This window comes from Numida meleagris, chromosome 2 (genome assembly GCF_002078875.1).
Source record: "Numida meleagris isolate 19003 breed g44 Domestic line chromosome 2, NumMel1.0, whole genome shotgun sequence".
Lineage (NCBI taxonomy): Eukaryota > Metazoa > Chordata > Aves > Galliformes > Numididae > Numida > Numida meleagris.
Window position 1 is genome coordinate 50,988,776 of NC_034410.1, and position 22,329 is coordinate 51,011,104.

The following is a 22,329-nucleotide window of genomic DNA, read 5'->3' on the forward strand; positions in this document are numbered from 1 at the left end:
AACTACTTTCACAGATACAGTTAAAATTAAATTTTTGCATTACTCTTAAATTATGTGCAGTTTGGAAATGTAAGAGTGTAGGAAGGTCATAGCTATATACATGCTAATAATAGAATAATACAGTTTTATATAGCCAGCATTAGCTATAGGGTTTCCTGTAATACTTCTACATATAAAGAAAACTAATATGCTATATCTGTAATACAAGCACACTTCAGCATACCACATAACTTCCAAACAGAGCACTTGAAAAACAACCCAGAATATTTCTGAAGGTGCTCTTTTGATTTATATTTAAGGTAAAATTACCAAGTAGGCAACAACAATGTACTACTCTTTATTTTACCTCAGAAGGATTAAATCCACAGATATTGCTGCATTTTTTTTTGTTAGAAATATTCTTTGTTCATTTTACAATATAATACACAACCTGCTTTCATAATTTTAATTGGCACCATCAATGTGAGTTCAGAAAAATTTAAAGACTTCTATGGTGAGGCAGAAATGAATTCCTTACACTATTCACTGCACACAGAGCTGCAAGCTTACTTCTACCTCTGTGTTAAGGTCATTGTTTCCACCCATCCAACATGAACCTTCATCTTACTTTTACCTCAGCCATCATCTCAAAGTCCTAGCATCAAATTGACTTTGCAACACCTTCTTCGGTTAAGAAGTCAACAGGCAATACTGAACTAAAAAATCCAGTTCAGAGTAATATGTTACTTTGTTTGGAATTGCAGCTCTATGTCTTTTTTTCATCTTCAAGACAAAGATACATATTTGACGAGTTAAGCAGAAACTGAACCACTAACAAAATACATGAAGAAACTGGAAAGCATTTGTTTCCTACTGCATCCCAAACTTCAGTACATGATTCCCACCTTTGTTATTGCAGTGCTCTACCTGCTGCTAGTTCACTGGAAGCAGGCTTTGCCCTTTAAAAAAAATGGTAAATGCTTTTTCATGAACAAACCCTAACAGATGCAGATACATCTATTTTAATAAATTACCACTGATAATTTACTACAACGCCATATACTGAACTCTCCTCCTTGAACAAAATGGCATTTATGTAAAACACCCGAGTTCAGGCACACCAAACAAACAGCAGCGGAATGATTTCCGATTCTGCAGCCAAACATCATCACTTCCCTCCTTTAAGGGACAAGAGAAGAAAAGAAAAACTGCCAAAAGCAGCAGGCTGAGTGGAGTAACCAGAAGGTGACAATATACTGCTAATGGTTCAATGACTGCAAAGGGCTGCTCAAGCTGTGCTCAACAAAAACTCGGTAATAGCCAAAGAAGGAAGAGAAAAAAGGCTAGATGTTTGGTTTTACCTTCGGTCATATATTGTTAAATATGAGCTACTTAAAAAAAAAATTAGAATGGAAGAATGCAATAATGCTTTGTACAGGTGATATCAAGGTCCCTGTCCGGGCCTGCAACAAAACCATTCCCATGTAAATCTTACAGAGGATTAATCCTCAAGGACCATTGTAATGAGACCTTAAAAGGCTGAACAACAGCAGCCTATCACTGAAGGAAGCAGTAGCCTGTTCCCAGAAGTCTTCTCTAGCACAGTTACATCAAAGCAAACTGGGACCAGATAGCAGGATTCTGCAAGAATCCCTTATCTCAGCGCTTGCGGATGCTTCTCCTCTGATTGTCTTGAACTGCCACCTGTCCCAGGCATCTTTGAAGGCAACGCTAAGCCTGTGATGGATCTGACCTCCTCGAGCTGAAATTCTTTTATGTCTTTCTTCATTTTCTGCTCTGTTACATTCTTTCCCTGCAACACACACTACATGAAACAAAGGGAGTTCTCACTCCTTGACTTACTGTCCCCAGCTATTTGAAAGCAAAAAAAAACAATGTTAAGGATTATACTCCACCCGCAATATGGAGTGGTCCTCAGGAGACAAGCCTCTTATTTTTGAGAGTTATAACTAGATGGCTTTTACACGAAGGGGCTTTACAATGAGGTTCAACATTGCTGGGAGCCAAGATACGAAAGCTGCATATCAGAGATAGCTTAAAAAACAAAAACATTCATAATACAGAAGTATATGAAAAATCACATTACGAAAATAAGCAGAAAAATAATGAGGAAGCAACAAGCCTCAGAGAAAACAAATTACTGCAGAGTATGCACATGTACTATATTATGCACAAATATCCTATAACATCACTGTCCAGCACACTGTAACAATGTTCATTTCACCCTAGATGAAAATACTGAGTTGGCCAGTCCAAGTCAAATAATAGCTCTGGTACCTGAGATGTATGTATACACAAAGCACTTACCCAGCTCATACACATACTTTAACAAGAATGCCACAAGTCAGTGTTTCAGTGTGTGAACGGCACAAAGGCAAGCATGCTCCCCCCTCCTGGTGGCATGCAATTCCAAGAGGTATCTGCCAGAGCTATAGAGACTAGAAGACATGCGTGGAGTTGTCAGAAGATTTTATTCTGATAGCTACAAGCCATAATACATTAAGTCACCAGGATCCTGAAAAGGTTGGGCAAAGGAGGAATCTTGCTAAAGATCCCACCCCTCATTTCCCACTCTTGCACTCAATCAGTTCTAAACCAGTTTTGAAGTCTTTTTCTTCTTCTATGTGCACAGCACTGTCAGAAGAACAAGAAGCCAAGTATAACTAGGTTGAACAGGACACTGCCAGCAGCTCCTCCCAGTTCCCTGCACTGACAACATAAAAGGGTGCTATCAGTTGCAGTTAGGTGAGGCTCATGAAGTATTACACAGAAGGACAGAAGCATGAAAGAGAAAGCACCTTTTGCTTTTGAAGCTTACTGGGAAACCATAGATGGAGGACTTCAGCTAACCATGCAAACAGCAAGACTGCATCAAAATACTGAGCTGGATGTCTTTTCTTGTAACACACAGATAAGCAAAGTTTGCAGCAAACAAGGAGCAAATATATAGGGTCTAAATGTTTATTTTAAAAAGGCATTACATGGAAACCAGAGTGGACCACAGCATTTTCTCATTTTCTGGAGCCAAGGCCTATTGCCTACATTGCCAAATTAACTTGGCCTAGACACATGCTGCCCTGCACACTCAGAAGGCAAGTAAAGTTGAAGACATTTTACCATCCATTTGAAGACTTCTTCCTACCGAACATTCCCACTGCAGGGTGTTGTGCTTCAGAACCACAGGGCAGTGTCAGGCCAGCACCAGCCTCCCTAAGGAAATACAGTGGTCATTTCCCAACAGTCAGTTCCTCAGGGAATGGTGCCAGCACCTTGTGTAGCCTTAATAAGCAGTTCCCATGTGTACATCACCTTGTAAAGTGGTGGTCTGGGGGCTGCCTTTAAGTAACACAGCAACTTTGCAACTTGCAGCCTTCAAGCACAGACTCAGCAGCAACTGGACCTCACCCTCCAGGGCCATCAGAACCCTGCATGCCCAGGAGAGCCTTGTGCATTGGCACAACAAGGACAACAGTCACACAGTCTGCTAATGAGCAAATCCCAGAGGTAGAGGCACAGGATGCTTCACTCTCCCTCTACAGACTTCATAATGATATACACACAGTGTACCATAAGTTTATGTACATACAGTGGTACTTATGGAAAGTACCACTACAGCAGCACATCCTCAACCTGCCTTTCTGATTTAATCTGGTTTACAATGTACAGGAGGATAGAAGGCACTATTAAATGTAGGATTTGTGTTACTATCTGTGATGTACATAAAAAATAATTATCTTCTTTAAAGAGATGTGCCATTTTTCCCACAAGAACTGAGAAACACTTTCACAGGCCAACATTTTGGGTTTCATCCACCCTTTGTAATTCTTTCCATGGGAGCAGACAAAGCCAGATTAGGCCTTTAGTCTTTATTCATAGAGACCTTTCTCCAGTTGGCTTTATTTCCCAATAGGCATAGTTAAATTTTCTGTACTCAAGTTGACAAATCAAGAAAAACTGAAAATCTGAGTAAAAATAAGCATAGGCCATGGTCACTGCCAGTCTCAAGCAAAGTAGAAGCATTTATGAGCAGGTCATATATCAGCTTTTCCCTAAGTCAAACATCCGAAGCAGTGGATAGCTCAGTGATTTAACCTGTGATTTAACCTGTGTTCCCCTCTCCCAGTGACAATAAAAATAAAATCCTCTCCTACTATAGCAGCAATGAATGTTTTTGATGTCCGGCACCAATTTTATTGTTAGAAGTACTCTAGCTCATTTGTGCAGACGGTTTTGATGCCAGTTCAAGTTATCACCCAATAAGAAACATGCCAATGGAGCCAACAGCTTGCTATCACTGTACCATGCTGGTCCATCCTGGTAAAGTGAGCAGCCACTGTTTATACATAACATAGGCCTTGATCCAAAAAAGCTTATTCATACTAAATAACCTGATTTCACTTCAACAGCAAACTCTACCAGAAGTCATCACCAAAGCTGAAGGCTTTCAACAGCTGTATCTGCAGACAGGTTGGTGAAAAAAGCATACAAATCAAATGCAGCACCACTGAAAAGTGGGAGATGCTGGAACGAAATTTATTTCAACACATCTACCTCATTAGTTATTTGCTTCAACACTTAGTATGGTGTTACACTCAGCTGTTACCATAATCAGCCATTTATTTCTAAGTATGTCATATGCCATTACTTTTGGCTTGTTACCATAAGTTACTTCAACTGGGGACTGTAGATAGAGGAATAACAATGTACAGCTCTTCATTTGCAAAATGGTACATGGATCCTTGGGAATTAGGATTTTAAATTACAACTAGCATGAGGAGCAGGTAAGATGAAAGGGCAGAATATAAGGCAACTGGGGACTTTTACAAAGTTCATTGAAGCCAGCAGCTGTTGATTCACTGAATTCACCAGGTTCTGGATCAGCGCCGTTTGGCTGTTTGGGAAAAATGATGGCTCAGGGCAGCACTGAAATGTGAAAGGGAAAACAAAATGAACAAAGTGGTACCCTCTGTTCTACCTTATTCAGTGTGAAACAGGAAACACACATAATTTAAATTTGAAAGCGATTCTGTTATCTGGGGAGCTGTGTTGAACTCCAAAAAATCAGTAAGGCAAATTCTGAAAGACACTCTTCTGGCTTTTTTTATGAAGTGACTACTCATTTTTAAAAGGAAGTATGAAGATGGTGTACAAACCTGTACATAGACAAACACTGACATGTCAGTACGGACTTCTCTGCTGCTGCAAACAATAACACCATCATACATGCTGACAACTACATCTCATTACAACAGCTCTACCACAGCTACAAATACACCAATACTTAGTGCAGAACTGGTTTCCCACACTGGTGATTGATGCCTTGGCTGTAAGCTACACCACCACAAATGAAGAAAGATAACCAGGAGGCTGGTGGCCCTGCCTGTGATAGGAGTGTTTGAACTTGATGATCTTTGGGGTCCCTTCCAACCCAAGCCATTCTATGATTCCATGATGATTCTGTGAACCAGTATAATCCTGATTGAAAGGGAAAGTGTTCCTGAAATGAGCTCCAAACTCAGATGTGATCCACTGAATATACTCAAGAGCCCCGGCTGTAAGTAATCTGAGCACTGTTTTAACAGGAAGCTAAAAAGTAACATGCAAACTACACAATAGCCAGGTTAAGAAGAAGCTAATTGGGTCACGAGGTGTGAATAAAAGGAAGCAGAGGATATGGCTAAGAGGTTTTCCTAATTATTGAACTCAATCAATAGGAATAAAGCTGTGCTGCCAGTAGTCCTGAAAATTGCTCAAGAACTAAAGCATTTAAACTGTCTTAAAAGTAAAGCTCTGCTCAGTCCTGGCCACTAACAGGCTGGCACTAAGAGATTTCTTGAAGTTGCACCACGACAACAGGCACCACACAGTCCTTTAAATCACCGTGGTCAAGCTGGTGCCCTGGGAGGAGCAGGCCTATGGTGCCCTCAGTACTCACCACAAGGCAACTCCTGGGACACAGCCACCCACTTGGGCTCTCCCCCAGACCTAAAGGCAGCAGCACAGAAGGATGGTACAGAACCTGACTGCACCATTACAAGAGTCCCGGGACATAATGACATTAACCCAAAGGAACTATAACAGAGGAGTACCCTGCAGATTATAACTACCCCACAATTTAATTGCTAAGACTGATTTCTTCACAAGAACTGGGAGATGGCAGTGGAGATGGGGATAAAAGGGAACTAACTTAAATGTTTATTTTCTATATTTGGATACAGTGATTTAAATGCTAGGTAACAACACTTATGAGTATTCAGCTGCCTAAACACAAATATATAGTGCCATCTGAGATGCCTATTTAATCTGACACTTTCACATAGAGTAAACCAATATGATATAGGATGTAATGGAGACCACTGCCTTTCCATGGTGGCAGACAGACCAATTAGGATCCTTCCAGACATGAAAATGGCACTTGAAACCTCTGTTTAGGGAATTGAATTCGCTCTAAGGCAGTGACCAGATGAAAAGCACCAATGCAAGTGAACCATCTCACTGGCAGTGTAAAGCACTACAGAGTTAAAGAAGTATGTGGCTTATACTCATCAGCTCAGGAAAATCTGCTTCAGTTCCCAATGGAAGTCATGATCACTCAGCAAGCCGGAAGTCTTCATCACAAACCAGCACCTGGCTGAAGCATTCCTTGTGCTTTGCAGACAACAGCTTTTTGGTAAGGAGCAGACATAAAGCTCCTTACCAATAAAGGCAAGGCAATTCAATACCAAAAGCTGCATGAGGCTGAGTTCTGGCTTACGTTTTTTAAAGTGTTACGCAGCCAAGTCCAAAAGGCTACTCCTTCAAACCATGTGTCCTAGGCCAAGAAATGCTTGCAGAGAGAAGTACTTAGAACAAGGTGACTGACAGGCAGGAACCTCAGGTATTAAGGATGCTCCAAATCTTGCAAAAGATGAAGCTTATCCTCCTTTGACCACTAGTTTTCTACATACCTGTCATACTTGGCTAATCCCTAGCATTACTCATCCTTAACAATAACACAAAGAAGATCACTGCTAACCAAGAAAAAGAGAAAACTCATGATTTTGCTTGTTGTCATTACAGAAATGAGCACAACAGTTGTGTGTCGGGCCCTGTTTTTTTTTTTCAGAGAACTTAGTGATGGCAAATACCACAATTCCCTCACACTAGTGAATCTCTGAAGAGGAAACTATCAAATTTTTTTTTCAACTCAGTTTCTGGGCTTCTAAAGATGTTTTTTTTTTCCTCATTGTTTAGCTGCTGATACATAGAGGATATCACATAGGGAAACAGGATCAGTCCCAACCCACAACAGACCTTGTTACAAGGCTCTTAAAAGACAGGACACAGCAACTTCTAAGAAGCTTTTCATTCTCTCCTGATTTAGGGATAGCTGATCCACCTTGAGGCTAAAGAGAGGGATTAAGTTATTTCTTGGCTGTTTTCAGAGTTCCTAGCTATGACTCTATAGCTCTGAGCAATGTGCTTTGTCTCTTTCAATTAAGACAGTATACAACAAATACACACTCTAAAGCATCTAAAAATGCTTTCCTTAACAAACAAAATCAAATCTGTGGAAGAAATAAGTATTTTTGCATTTGTTATTAGAAAAAAAACTTCAGCTTACAGGCACTTAACCCAATAAAAGAGACTAAGAGAACCAATCTGCTCCTGAGAAGGCTCCACCACAGTTGAGTCCAGCAGGTAAATTCTCTTAGGTGCCACAGAAGAATGACTTTTTTTTTTCCCAAAGGTTGAATCTAAGGGCATTTTTTAAATTAAGTCCAACAGAACTAGAGTAAAGGATCACATAAATATCTTATTCTACCCTTTGCCCAAACAGGATCACCTTTGTATAGATCATCCCTTGTAGTTTCCAGTCAAAATTGATACTAACTGTAATGACAAGGAAAAAATGGCAAATACATATCTTTGAATACTGATTTTATCTTGAAATTAAAGCAAATCAAAAAGCCAAAAAACCCCACATCTTTCAATTTCTCAACTACATTACATTTCAAGGCCTTTCAGAAACTGGCATTTCTGCAGTCTCACGCTGAGGAGAGAGAAAATCAGGTAGAAAAAAGAACGTTTTTATGTGCCATTCTAGCTGCAAACCTTTCAGTGCAATTGCTACTTCCAAATGACAGAAGCAAGCAGGGGTAGCGCTGCCAGGATTCTAAAGAGCCCCTGCTTCTTCCACAGAAGGACTATGGAAAAACAGGCAGGGAGCAGAATTTCCCAGTCATGACCAGAGAGGTTTGGGAAGCATCTTGTAGAACAGCTTTCCATTTATATGCAGCTGTTAATCTCAAGAGGCCTGCTGCTCCTTCCAAAATTTCAGACCAAAGATGCCTCTGACCCTACACTTGGTTTTGAGAGCAATAATGTTTTTCTGTTGGAAGCTATTGAAATACACTATTAAATTTTAGATTATTTAAAAAAAAAAATTTTGCAAACATACCAATTCTTTTCTTTAAGCCCAACTTTCCAGTTGCTCAGCTGACATTCACTTTTGAACTAGTGGCTTTTTTCCTATGAGTTTTATGAGATGCTTTAAATTCGACTTTTTTCCAGCTACCCCTGCTTAACAGCACCTACAATCCACTCCATAAATCACTGTCAGAGGATAGTTTTGTTACTAAAGTGCTTATGCCCCTCCTCTGCAAACTGCAGCAGAAAGGGATGAAGTAAGTCCCAGACTCTTAAAGGTATTTAAGGGGACAAACTCACTTTGAAATCGAAGAGCACCTGAAGGTCTTCAAAGACTCTTGCCCTAAATCTCTGCCGTAATTCCTCACTGACACTCACCTCCCACTCTCCAGCAGGGGTGGGGGAGAAACACTCTACAAAAAGCCGACTGCAGCCCCCACAACCTGATGACACTGGGAAGCTAGATGTGTGCTCAGCAAAGTGCCTGCCACGAGACTAACCTAAAGACTCTCAGACTGTCCCTCTGGAGGCCCAAAACATAGAGGAGGTCACAGGCTCTCTCCTCTACAAAGCAGATGGGGTCTCCTTCCATGAGCCCATCAGCTGGAGGCAACTTGGACTGATCTCATCATCCAATGTGCTACATGTAGCTAACCATCAAAGTTCAAGCTACATCGCCATGAAAAGTCACTACGTTGTTATTGCATTTTAAGGCAGTGTTTCCAGTTACCATTTGCAGAAGCAAAATCTAACATTCTCCCTCCTTTTCTATGGGGGGATTAAGGAAGGGGGATTCTTGTCAACAGAAATTAGAGCAGCAAATGAACAAGTGCACCTAGTGAACTAGGCTGTATTTTCCCTGCTTTGGTCTTTTGGTCATGTTGCAAATTGATTTTGAGATGATGCTGTTAACACTGTGTGATCTAACCGGGGCCTCAACGAGGGGACTGATCCATTCAAGGTACAAGTCCAGACACAGTCAGCGGGAACTGAGGGCAATCAATACCTTTGGAGGGTTAATCCTATGAAATACGCAATACGCAGTTCCCACTTGCCCATATAGATACAGAAGCTTCAAAACTGGAATAAATCCCTGTTAAGAAAAAAAGAAAAAGAAAGAAAAAAAAAAAGGTGCAGGGTGAGTTCCTGGTTTCAAGCTATGCTCAGCGTAACCTCTGAGATGAAGTATGTACCAGAAAGATTCCTGCCAGGGTCATTTTTGTGTATACAGATTTTTAGCTCAGAGCCAACTGAACTGTCACTGCTTTTTACTTAGGATAATTCTTCAGGCTTTACTAATTAGGAACTAACAATTCTTTCAGATGCACTGTGAAACGCAGGGAAGAATACCAGCAGTATGTTTTAAATCAAAGTGTTTACATCAGGAATGATTCATTTTTTCCATGAGGAATGAACTGTGAGACAGGCAGTCTTAACACTGCCATAAATCTGTGTGGGAATTAAAATTGTGGAGAGAATAACAAAAGGAAGTTGCTATCCCTGCTTCAGCCCCACCACTGGAGACAGAATTTACATTAACAAAGGGCTCAAACTACCACTATAATCAGTGTTCAAGAAACAGAATTCTTTAAATCTATTTAACAAACACTGCAAAAATCCACACTAGAGCTCAATAAACATGCTCTCCTCAGTAAAGGAAAGGTGCAACATATGAAGGGAAACATCAGCATTTTTGTCATCTCCTGCCTAAGCTTTTGAAAAGAAAAAAGTTTAAGAACACACTTTGTGACTACTGTTTAAGTGATGCATGAGAAAATCACAACTGAAAAAAAGTCCAAAGTCAGAACCTGTTTTAGGCCTGGATGAATTTTTCTCTCTGGGAGGACAGAGGTCTCAGGACTGAGAACAAGGCCATTCTTTCATTTGTGGTTGCTAAATGGCTGAAGAGCTCTTCGGTGGTGCAAAAGGGCCACCGGCTCTATGGCATGTTTCTTCCCAGCTGTCTGAAAAGCTGGGCCACTTGAAACAGAACCATACTCCCTCCCCACGCTCCGTAGGAGAGCAAACTCCCCCTCAATGAGGTATTTATTCCACTTGTATGGTAACTATTATTCCCAGCATTTACAACATCACTCATTTTAATTAGGAAAAAAATTATAACAACAAAAAATCCTGCAGTGCACATACACAGAGACACGCATATTTACATGTAGAAATGCAAGGCATTCAAGTTGTTTCTAGTAACTGCAGCTCCTGGAGCAGACACGTGTTCCACACACAGTTGACTTAAATGCTCTTTTTCTTTTCTTGCCATAAAAATAGACAGATGTCCTCCTTCAAAAAAATTATTTTCCCTCTTCCTGCATTACAGGAAGCCTGCCCACACTTTTAAACACAAAGTGGGTAAATATAGAAGCACAAATTAGCCATCTTGAAAAGTCTACATTTTCCAACCACAGGGAAACTAAGGAATTACTGTGTTTACATGCCCAACAATGTTGAATTAAAACAGTATTTTCTATCCATGTGCCCAGCAAAACTTGCAAGAAACTAAAGAAGAGAACAATAGCCTTGCTGGTTCCTCACCCGTTGCTACAGTGGGTCTGGGATATGATTACCTTATTCAATCTTGTTCATATGGACTATCGTTAAGTGTCAGCCTGAATACTGTCACTGCTTCGATGAAAGCATGTCTTACATATATAAATGATACAATTACTATAAAAATTTCAGTAAGCCTGTCTGCTCCCCTAAAATTCTGACTAGACATTTGTCTCTTTAGTTGTCCTTCTGTAGCACATCTACTAAAGGTAAATAAAAGCATGATGGCTCTTTATATGACATTAATAGCTTAAAGGATTTTACAAATCTGTGAATAAAACTCTGTAATTCACTACAGCAGCAGTGAAGTAGGTCTGCCCACCTGATACTTTCTGGCTTAGACTTCTGCTTTATGATCTTGCTGTTCATTTAAAATTAACTCATCTCTTGTTTCTCTGTCATTATGTGCTGGGTAAATTATGCTGTTTCTTTGGCTTCTGATATCAGTGCTTCTCAAGCAGTCAACGCATCCTAACTGGCTAGAGTTATTGGTCACAGTACAGACATTTTGTCTACATTAAATTGCGGGAACTTTAGTCAGAAGAGGTAAGTTCAATAAAAGAAAACAAAATGAACCAAATCCAAACCAGCCAGGCTCATTCAGACTGGATGGCTCTTATTCCTCAGTCTGAATCTTTAGCAGTATCAGTAACACTTTCATCCAGATTTAAGGAGTGAGTTGGCAGCTGGTCAGATGGCCAAAATGGCAATCACTAAATGTAGCACGTTTGTTGTTTGGTTAGTTGGGGTGGCAGTTGCACATTTTATCTCTCCCCAGCTGTACTGTATGCACACAGAAGCTATTTGCTTCCCCAACAGGATCTTCTTTTCCCAAGTGAGATCTGGGGTTTGCATTAACAAATACTCAAAATGGTAAGCTACAGTTGGTGTCTCCTATCAGCTTATATTTGTGTGCTTCTGCTTGCAATCAGTACTTTGCTCTGCATGTTCACGCTTCCCTGGCAGACAAGTCTGCCACTAGTGTGCTGCTGCATAACTTTCCAGGCAAAAAGATGAGAAACTCCCCTCCAGGGTTTGAACAAGGCTGCGGAGAGCTAGAGAGGAGGAGAGTGTCCATGAACTGACTGTGCACATTTGAAAAGAGCTGAAAAGCTTCACTGCAAACTTTTCCCTAAATGCTGACGTAGAATATAAAGACAACAAGTATTCATTTTATTCATTTTCTCATAATGTCTTCATCCTTATTAACAATCACGATTTTTTTTTTTAAGGAGGTTGGTGAGACATAAGGTTGTGTGAGACACACTTTGATCTGCACCCTGATGAGTGAACATTCCCCTTTGCTGCTAGCCCAACTAATGAAGGGATAAAATTAGCTTTTATCCCTGGCACTTTCTTTAGCAAAAAAACATGCACTAATCAGCTGTCCTCACTAATCAGTTGCCTGGCTAATGACCTTTGCCTTAAAACACTGAAATTTCTGAATTATGTGGAGGAAAAAAAAAGCCAACACAGACTATTCCCTCTCTGTGGGTCTTAAGCCTATCATCTGGAACTGGAGACTGGAAGGTTAAATGGCAAATGTGCATCCTGACTAGGTGATAAATCTATAATCAAAAGGCGCAAGCCTTTCCACCTCAAGATGTACTTCATTACTACACAACTAAATGATTTTTCCTTTTTTTTTTTTTTAAACTAGAAGCAGATGAAAAAAATTGCTTAACTCCCCCATATTTTGCCTGTGGAGAAATCCATTCTACATCTGTGTTCAAGTGTCAGTTAATTTCTTACTTTTTTTATTAACGTTTGAGCAGGAATTCAGAAGCTGAAACGGTTTGCCTTTTTTTCCCCATACATCTTAGGGGGACTGTAGCTGGGGAAGAAAATGATAAAACCACTCTATACGCCCACATGTTCACAAACAAGTAAATCTCTAAAAACAACAAAACAAAGAACAGTAAAAATAAATAAATTAAGAAATAAAACCAGCAGCATTAAACTTTCCAATCCCTCCCCAAATTCTCATTGTACAGGGCACAGTCCTTTCTCCTCTTAATACAGTACTTCAACATTATTAAAAAAAAAAAAAAAAAAAGATTTTAAGGCCTGTTTCATTTTCCTCCTCTGCTTTCTTTAATGAGGTTTTTTCTTTGTGTATGATGCGGGTGGAACAAATGCAGAACTAGATGATTGAGAAGGATTAGCAACAGATGATATATCCTGTGGAAGTTGTTTTGCAGAGGCCTGTGCTAATTTTGAGCTGCCATGGTTCCCAGCTCTTAATTTACGACAGAAAAAAAAAATCACATTTATCTCAACTCCCATACAGAGAAAGCAATTCTCCCCAGGATGATGCAAGGTGGCAAATAAAATGACATTAAATTTGACAGCCTCAACAGCCTTCCAACTTCCCTCCCAAAACAAACTTGTAATAAATACTCACGGTAATGAGGATCCATGTAACCATTTCTGGGGTCCATAGTAAACAGTGTCCCACGATAAGGTACAGAAGGTTCAGGAAGGTGCGATATAGATCCATGGATCTCTTTCTTTATTAACGAGGCCCTTTCCTCGCTAGATGTTGAAGGCTCCTCACTGATCTTGCTGAGGCCTTGCCCACCTTGTGGCTGCATTGTGATTGCGTTCCTTCTCTCTCTGTGATAGGTCTGTCCAGGACTTTCATCCTCTGGAAAAAGAATACCAAAGAAGAGAGAGAGAGAACAGAAAGAGAGATAGAGAGACACTTTTAGTCCATTTTTAGCAAATAAAACAAGAAGTTCTCCCCGCCACCACCAGCGCTAGGGTGCAGGTTGGTGACAGCCGGCGTGCAGCTATGAGGGATGCTGTGGGGTGCGGGCTGAGTGTGCTAGCTGGCAGCTCTTGGTCGGTAGATCATCGTCACCCATGCATTGATGCATTTACCAGTGATGCTATCAATCCTGAAAGAACAGACAGAGACTTGCTGTTTTCTTGCCTCTGGGACAAGGAACTTTTGGCTGCCTGACGAGGAGGAAGAAAACAATTTGTCAGAAACAGCAGAAGATGAACCCTGCTAGCCAGGCCTAAATCAAACCTCGCCACCACTGCTGCTCTGCAACACTGCTCCAGTCCCTCAAAACCTTGCTTATGTGGAAGGCTGAAGCCTTAAAGAAAGGTAGTTAGTAGGAAAACGAGGTGGGCAATGCTAAAATATGTAAAACTGCCCAAGAGACAGCACCAGCAGCACAAGACAGGCAGAGTGGGGATAACTGCTCCAGCAGTGTTACCACAGGGATGTGTGGGGAGACCACTCCCTCCTGCCTTTCTCCCATGTCCAAACACATGAATTCTTAATGAACAAGAAAAAAACAAAGGAGAATGAAGAGAATGGAACCCAAGAACCAGTCTGGATAAACCGCTATGCCTATGGCACTGCCTGTGAGCACTTCAGCACAGGAAAGGCAAATGCGTCTGCAAGCCTTTCCCCCTGCCATGTCTGTCAGGCCAGGACTCTTCACCCATTCATCCTCAGTGTCCCTCTCTGAGTCCTGTTTGCCTGCTGTGGAGGGTCCAAAGGGCCTTCTGATGATTGCTCCATGAGCCTGCCTTGCCGTACAGCCAGGCATTTAGCCAAGCCTGGGCTCCTGCTTGAGCAGCAATTCCTACAGATCACGTGCAGCCTTCGAAAACCACACCAAGGGGTTATGCACCTCAAAAGCCACATGTACTTTCCAGGGCGTATTTCACATGTGTCAGAAGAGTTTTCTTAGCTACGCAAATATCTCCTTTGTATCTATCTAAATGCCTTCCTAAAGTTATATTATTGCATTATTAAAATACAGAGGCATTTCTCTAAACAAGCGCATAATTGTCTGCTGGATTCTGGCAGATGTCTATGCTCCAGGTACAGCGTAGCTCAATAAAACACCTTGCACTTGTGGGCACATACCAATAAGTCTCAAAGAAGTAACAATAAATACACTTAGTTTCAAAAGTTGTTCAAAAGTACATGAGGAGCCCCAGGAGACTAAACACTGGGTGCAGAAAAGGCAACTGCAAAGGAAATGAAAGTACTCTTAGGAAATAAAAGCAGCTCAGGTAAACCTATTCTACAACTCACAGGCAAAGCAGGGTCATTTATGACAGTGTCAAGGTTTCACTTCAGTTGTCAGAGGCCAGAACTGTTAAGGTCAGGGCCACATTTTTACTTACAACTGGTCCTGCTGCACTCATTCAAATAGCAAAAGCATCAGCAACCAATTCATCATGACTACTCACACAAGTTCGACACCAGTGTAACTCCACCTGCTTGCCTTCATATAGGTAACATTACAAACAGGCTGCATACCCAGACTTTAATTTTGGGCATTATGCCCAAAGTAGCTACACCATTACTTTTAATGCAGAGCTTTCCAGGCATTTCCCTGCCTCCTCTCCTCCAAAATCACAACAACAAAACCCAACAGTGTAGTCTACTGAGTGCTTAATTATGTTTCTGTCTCCAAGTAATTCAGCAAGGAGGGGCTGCTGACTTATCAGCATCTTCCAGGTAATGAATTCTTCTAACAGCCAGCAGTAATTCTCCATACAGAGCACTTCCAGTATTGGGGCTGAGGAGAAAGAGTTAATCAAAACCGACAACAACACTGTGGAGTTTAAACCCTTTGCCGTTTTCTACTTTTTATTAATATGCACAGGCACTGGTCCCTGCTCTAAATTAGCGCGGTTTAAGGTTTCCACTTTTTACACCAAAGCTGTTTTTAGTTAGAGAACTGCAAAAGGGAATCTAAAACTTTAGAACTTACATGAGGTTTTTAGAAAACAGCTTGTATAACTGAAAAATAAAAAATAAATCACCCCAACCGAAGTTATATTTTCCATCACATTTCTCCCTAGCTGGAGTCTTTTATGTTAAATTTCAACCTAGAGTGAACTTTCACTGATGAGATGTAAACTCTTGTGAAAATAGGGGATTACACTCTATTTGAAATCTTGACAGATCCTTAAGCATAGCAAGCTAACCTGTGCTACCATGGTATGGAAGCCAGTGAGCTTGAAGTGATTTGTGAGGCTGTATAATCGATCCGAGGATCAGATAGGATTTCAGTTCTTTTACTCTTCCATATAAAGATAATATTTGTTAAAACTGCCATCCTGGAATACAAGAAGCCAGTGCCTGTCTGCAAGCTTCAGTTTTATTCTTTCCTTCTCTAAACATGCATGTGTCATCAATCAAGGTACTGGGGACTGGTATGGAACATTTTTTTTTTAAATTGTGCAATGAAATTCAAAGCCTATTTTCAGTAACTTTGAAACTCAAGGAAAAATGTGCTTTGCTTTAAAAAGCTTTCCTTTTTTTAGGTTCCTCAAGAAAATACAGGGAAGGAAACAAAAGAAAATTAGTATTTTTTTCTCTGTATCAACTGTCCTTCCCCAACGATAAATTAACGCTGGTCGCTGTTAGAAGTCAAACACTTTTGTTCATTGCCTACCATATAAAATTTCATCCAGAAATGTTTTTTAAAAAAAAAACAAAACACAAACATGGTGGCATTTCAGCAACAACATGAAACAGACAAACATTTTGCTAAGCATCTACCATACCGCAGTTTTTTTCGATGGGGGGCAGATGAGGGACTTGACAGTACCCGCACTCCAGAATACAAATAGCTGGGAGGTTAGAAGAGCCCCCTGCACACTGAGGGGGAAACTTCTCCTGCAGTCGTTCCGCTGAGTCTCTCAACAGCAGTAAAGCCACTTCAGTGAGCCAAAAGGCAAAAGCTGTCTAATCTTGTTCTGTTTCAGCTGAATTACTTGATAAAGTTTGAGAGTGAGTGCAGACAAGCCATGCCGGGCCAAATTATTGACAGAAACATGCTCTCCACCATGGCAACAAGTGGGGCTCTATAGCAAAAATGTAACCAAACAGCCCACTGCTCCGGCAGCATCTGCCAAAGGCTCTTATAGCCAAATGCACAGCAACTGTTACTGCTCTTCTCAAGTTTTAAAAGTGGCTTGGTTTAGGGTCAAAAGAAACATCTGATTTACTAAAACTTGCAGAGAGAAATTACAGCCAAGGAGACCAATTCTCCCTCATCTCCACCCGTTTCCCATCAATGGGACTCCACCAATTTCAGCACAGTTCACCCTGTCTTCTGCAAGTTTAAGAGAAAGGGGAAAAAAGCAAAAGAACAAAAAAGAGTAATCAGGCCTCCAAAGCATTCTGTGTAAGACTCTCTTTCTTCATGTATGCCCAATTCTGTCTTAACAAGCTAGGCGCCAGAGACACGTGTTACAAGCACCCAGTCTGGAACGATCACATTCATTCAGAATTCTCCCATGCACTGAGAAACACCCAGTCCAGTCCTGCTCTTCCGATCAGAAGTGGTTTTTATTAGAAGTGTTTAGCACCAAGGTGCACCTTATTCTAACTAACAAGCATTTTCAGAGAACTCACACAGGACAGTATGCCTGAACAAACATACTTCTAGTTGTTCAGCTAATTTAACAGCAAATTAAAAATCAAGGCTAACGGAAATGAAACACAAGAACCCACAGAACTTTCTTCTCCCATTAACTTCTGTTTGCTTGTTTTATCAGAGTTCCACAGACATCAAGACACAAAGCCAGAACTTCTTCTCTTAAACCTCTTAGAGCCAGCAACTAAAAAAAAGTTGAAATCCATTGATAAAGGATGCTAAAAATCATTCCCGTCACACTTCAGAGATACCCCCATTCAGATGAGATGCAGCAGTTCAGCTAAATCCATTTATGCATTACGTTTCCTCTCCATATTTCTGCCCACAACTCATAGGTAGCATTACGGTCACACAGGCGAGCTGCTGACACACTGCACCTGGGTGAGAGAAGAGACAACGTACTTACAACGCAGTCCAAAAGACCCTGGCTTACACGCTCTCCAAGCTCTTCTCTTGCCCAAAATTATCTGACTACAGGCTGTGGACATTCCTCCCTCTCTTTTTCTCCCTCCTCGTCTCCCTCCCTCTCTCTCAGAGGCAGTGCTTCTCCCATTAGAGGAATTAAAAGTGGTTGGTGCCATGCTAAATTTAACAAGCTCATTAGTATTCTTCCTGTGTGCTTCCTAGTGAACTCTCCCTATTCAAGCAGCTCTCTGTAGCTGAGGGGTCAGGCGGCTAATCATTAAATCAAACTAATGTCACCCTATCACAATCGGCCTAAGAGAAGGAGGGTTTATTATTTCAGTTTATGCTAAATAAACGGTTTTACAAATGGTCTCCAAGCAAGGTCAACAGCAGCTTCAATTACAAGACAAACTTAACAAGAGTTCCTATAAACCAAGTGCTCCATATTGACCTAAGCACAAGCTCTGCTCCGCATATTGCCACTAGCAGGATTGTACAGGAATGCATATTGTAAAATAAAGGAGAGGGTAATCTTTTCTTTGCTAGAATTTGTGACTGCACAGAGACTGCTCATTCACCTCTCCCCAACCAGCTTGCTGCTCAGCTCAATTCACCCCACACAAAGGCTGAAGACCAGACCTCAATGGACAGAGTGAAACATGTTCAAAACTAGGCTCTCTATTGTGACTGAATTTCTTAACATCTTTTCAAAAAGCGGAGAATGCCTTGAGGCTAAAGGAAGAAACAGGCTAATGGTGAATTGGGAATACTGAGCAAATTTCAGAGCCCTTTCCTCCTAGCTTTTGAGGTTGAAAGCAAGCTCTTTCCTTTCAAGTTTCAAAGTCCTTTTTCCTCCCGCAGTGTCACAGAAGGATTTGAAAAGAAGGTAATTGTGCTCACAGTCCCCCTGATCAGAGCTTACGTCCTATTTCTGGTATTTCGGAATACTTCTTGCAATAATGGTGCATATAGCTCAATCCCTTAACCGTCCTGCACTCTGCAATTGCTCATTAAATGAACAATTGCTGGTATAAAATGCCTTTTATGTTCAAGGTCTGGATATAAGATAAGCATTCTAGTACTCTAAATTTGGTTTACTAAGGAAACTCTCCATCATTAAATGACAAAACTGAAGTCAGAATATCAGCCTTTCCCAGAAAAGCAGCATTTTAGGTTGTTGTGAACCAGAATGAGGAGAAGGAAAGATGTAAAAAAAAAAAGTATTGACTACTTAGATTCTTAATAGAATAGGTATAATGAGAAAGCAATTTCCCTTACTTTTAAGGTCTCTGTTTTTGCAACCTGGTATTTTTTTCCTTGGAACAATTAGTAGAGCAATTGCCAGGCTCATCAGGACACAGGTATCTGATGCTTCCTGCATACATCTATTGATCACTACTCTCTGGCTACCTTAAGAGCAAAGCAGGAAAAAATGCATCAGTAGGATTGTGCCTGCCTTTAAAAACAGTGTGTGTCAAAACCAAAGTTTTGTTTTGGGTGGGTACAGTAGTTTAAGTTGAACACTCTTGGTCCCAAGTTTGTTACTTTCCTGCACTTGGAGCATCTGCACATGAAGTACACACTCTAGAAAGGCTAACACAGATACAAAGCACAATGCTTATAATCAGTTTTAAAAATAGAGTCCAACCATTTCAGAGGCTACAAAATGTGTTAGATAACAAGTACACTACTTACTCTCTTTGCAATGCTTACAAGTACCTTAAACAAGACTTTTGTGCTTATAAATAGCATACATTATCTGAGCTCACCACTGAAAATGTATAGATTTATATTCCCGTTTGTAATGGATTTTCAGCTTAGTTATTTTCACATTACCATATGTATAGTATTTTCCAGAAACTGACTGGTGACCTTTGAAATACAAATATACAGCTCTTTTCTCTGATTTTTAGTTTGTTTCAAGAAACCTGTTATATTCTTTTTTTTTTTTTTTTATTTTTTAAAAAACCTTTTTTTTTTTTTTTTTTTTTTTTTTTTTTTTTTGTCATCTTTGACTTTTACCGGAAGAAAAAGGATTTATCAGCAAAACAAAGTAGAACTGCCTATGGACCCAATCCTGAAAATACTGCCAGAATACTCCATCCCCTGTTATTTTATACAAATGATATGTATATTCACTCTAGGTCTAGATACGGTACAATTTAATTCACTTCTTTTCTGAAAGTATGGAGGAAGCCAGATCATAGTGCATCCATACACTTTTTATGATTTCTGAAAGAGAACCGGATCCTGTGCTCCTTTGGGTCAGTGGCAGAGCTCCCACCGACCTGAAAAAGACAAGATGTGGGCCTGTGCAGAGCTCAAGCTGCTTCACCACCATCTTAGCAATGCATTACTATCAGCTGAACCACAGCTCGCAGCCTTTTCTACCTGTGCACACAACTCCCAAGACTGCTGGGGAACTGCTGATGGCATGAAGCAGCTTAGAATTTGGGAAAATTTTTTTCAGGCATCTGGAGTGGAGACAGGTTTGTTAGCTTTGGTATGTCTTTAGCCCAGTTCCTTGATAGTCCAGGTGAATTTACTCTGCTTGTTGACCTCCAAGTTCTCTTCTCAAATAAAACAAAGTGGTTCAAGTTAAATAGATAAGTATGCAACTATATAAAATAAAACCTTCCTTCATTTTATACAAGCAAATACTTCCTGGGTTTAACTGGGAGTCTACTTGTACAAACCCCAGCATCAGACCTATAGGCAGATGCCAAAATCTTCTTTAAGCTGAAAAATCCTACTTCAGGAACAGCCAGCTACCCATACACAAAGGCACAGGGCTCTGCTGAAACCTCCTTGCCAGCCCAAGGACTCGCACTCTCAAAATGCAAACACAGAGGGCACAAGGCAGGGCTCGACTGTCTTGCCCTTGATCCTACCTCATGCTGACCAAGGCAAAAATATTTTGCAGGACATGAAGGAAAAAAAAAAAAGGAGGAACATCCGGTTTAAGCAGTTACTGACCTGATACTTGAGCCATCCCACTGACTTCAATGACCCTGGATCAAGATGTGCAGTTGTTTGTTGTAAACCAGATTCCTGCAGTATCCTGGCAATATATATGCCCAGAACTGCTCAGGTGAGTAGCCAGGCCATCAGGACAAGGAGCCTGAACCTCTGAAATGCAGAGCCCCAGTCCCAAGCCTCTGGGTTGCAAGCCTCCGGAGCTACCGGAGGCACCAGCTCTCAGCAGCATACAGGGTGATGTTCCAAAGAAATGAGAGCCTCATTTCTGAAAAAGCTGTCTCATAGCCTATTTCCACATAGGCTTTAAAATAACAAAAACAAACAATTTAAATCAAAACAGCTGAAAGCCATTTTCTCCCTCCCCAAGTTCAGTGCTACGTGTTTCTCCCATTACAGACAGTGGATTATTGCAGTGATACTTAACACCACTCACAAGCACAGCCCCTAGTGCTCTGGTTTAGGTGTGAGTGACGACATTGGCTGCTGTGGAAGAAATACTAAACCTCATACCCAGGTATTGAGCAGGTGGTGAAGCTTACCTTCATTGTGCCTACAAGGCCAAATCCTGCTTGCTTTATTTGCACGGTAATTCCACAAATTCAGAAAAACTTCTCGTGCAAGTAGAGCAAGAGGGATCCAGGTCCAGCATCAGAACTGCCCTAGCTGGTGAGTGTGAGTGGCCTGTAAGCAGAAAACACCTTGGAGATATTTATTAACACAGGTAAAAATGGTAACATAAGGTTGATGAGAAAGAGACTCCTAGTAGTATAAAGTGCTCTCTGCAGTTCCAGCAGACAAGAAAAAAAGAAAGCCCTAGTGCCTTAATTAATTGGCAAAATTAACAAGTGGCTGTATTGTTTTTCCTTTTAAATCTTCAGGATCAGGAGGTGTGCAGAAGCATTTCCCCTTCTTGGTAGAATACATTTTGATTTTGCTAAAAAAAACAAGAAATTCGCACGAGAAAAAAAAAGATCCCTTGCAAAAACAACTTGACTTTTTCATTTCCCCTTCTATAACGTGTTCCACTGTACAAAATTTGCCTGCAAGTTACTGTGTGACAGCCCCAAATTAAACTGTTCACTCCAAGTCTTCCAATCGTAGCTAAAATCAAGCTTAGCACTTCCAGAATATCTCTGGGATTATCACTTCTCTCCAACATCCAGGCTCTTCAAAGAACCAGGAGACTCAAATATAATGGAAAAACGACTGCTGACATCAGGATCTGACTATTGGCAACCACTTCTCATCAGGGAAAAGCTCCTCAGCCTCTTGCAAGACACTCCAAAGAATCCTGATTTGAAAGCATTATGAAGTTTCTTCCATTAGCCAGTTATTAGATTGTTAGTCACTGCTTACTTTGAGCAGCTAATTAGTTACATCAAAGGCACTACAATAAATTCCCAGAAGGGTTTTAGGGGGAAAAATGTATTTCTCAACCATCTAATAGCGCATTTATGCCTATCTGAGGGTAACTGGCTCATTTCACTCGTAGACACTGAGGGACATATTCTGTGGTGCTGCCATTTTCTACCAAGCCAGCAGCAACACCAGGCCT

At 40.8% G+C, this 22,329-nt stretch overlaps 1 protein-coding gene across 5 annotated transcripts in view; it reads right to left on the bottom strand.

Moving 5' to 3' along the window:
* GLI3 (GLI family zinc finger 3) overlaps positions 1–22,329 on the bottom strand; it is a 203,862-nt gene that overhangs the window by 125,346 nt on the left and 56,187 nt on the right. For 4 of the 5 annotated variants that reach the window (XM_021386345.1, XM_021386346.1, XM_021386347.1 and 1 more), the window contains exon 3: positions 13,376–13,618. In XM_021386345.1, coding sequence (XP_021242020.1) covers positions 13,376–13,618 — 243 coding nt within the window. Of the gene's footprint in view, positions 1–13,375; positions 13,619–20,771; positions 21,111–22,329 lie in introns of those variants that run through there. The other variant, XM_021386348.1, reaches the window with a different exon arrangement.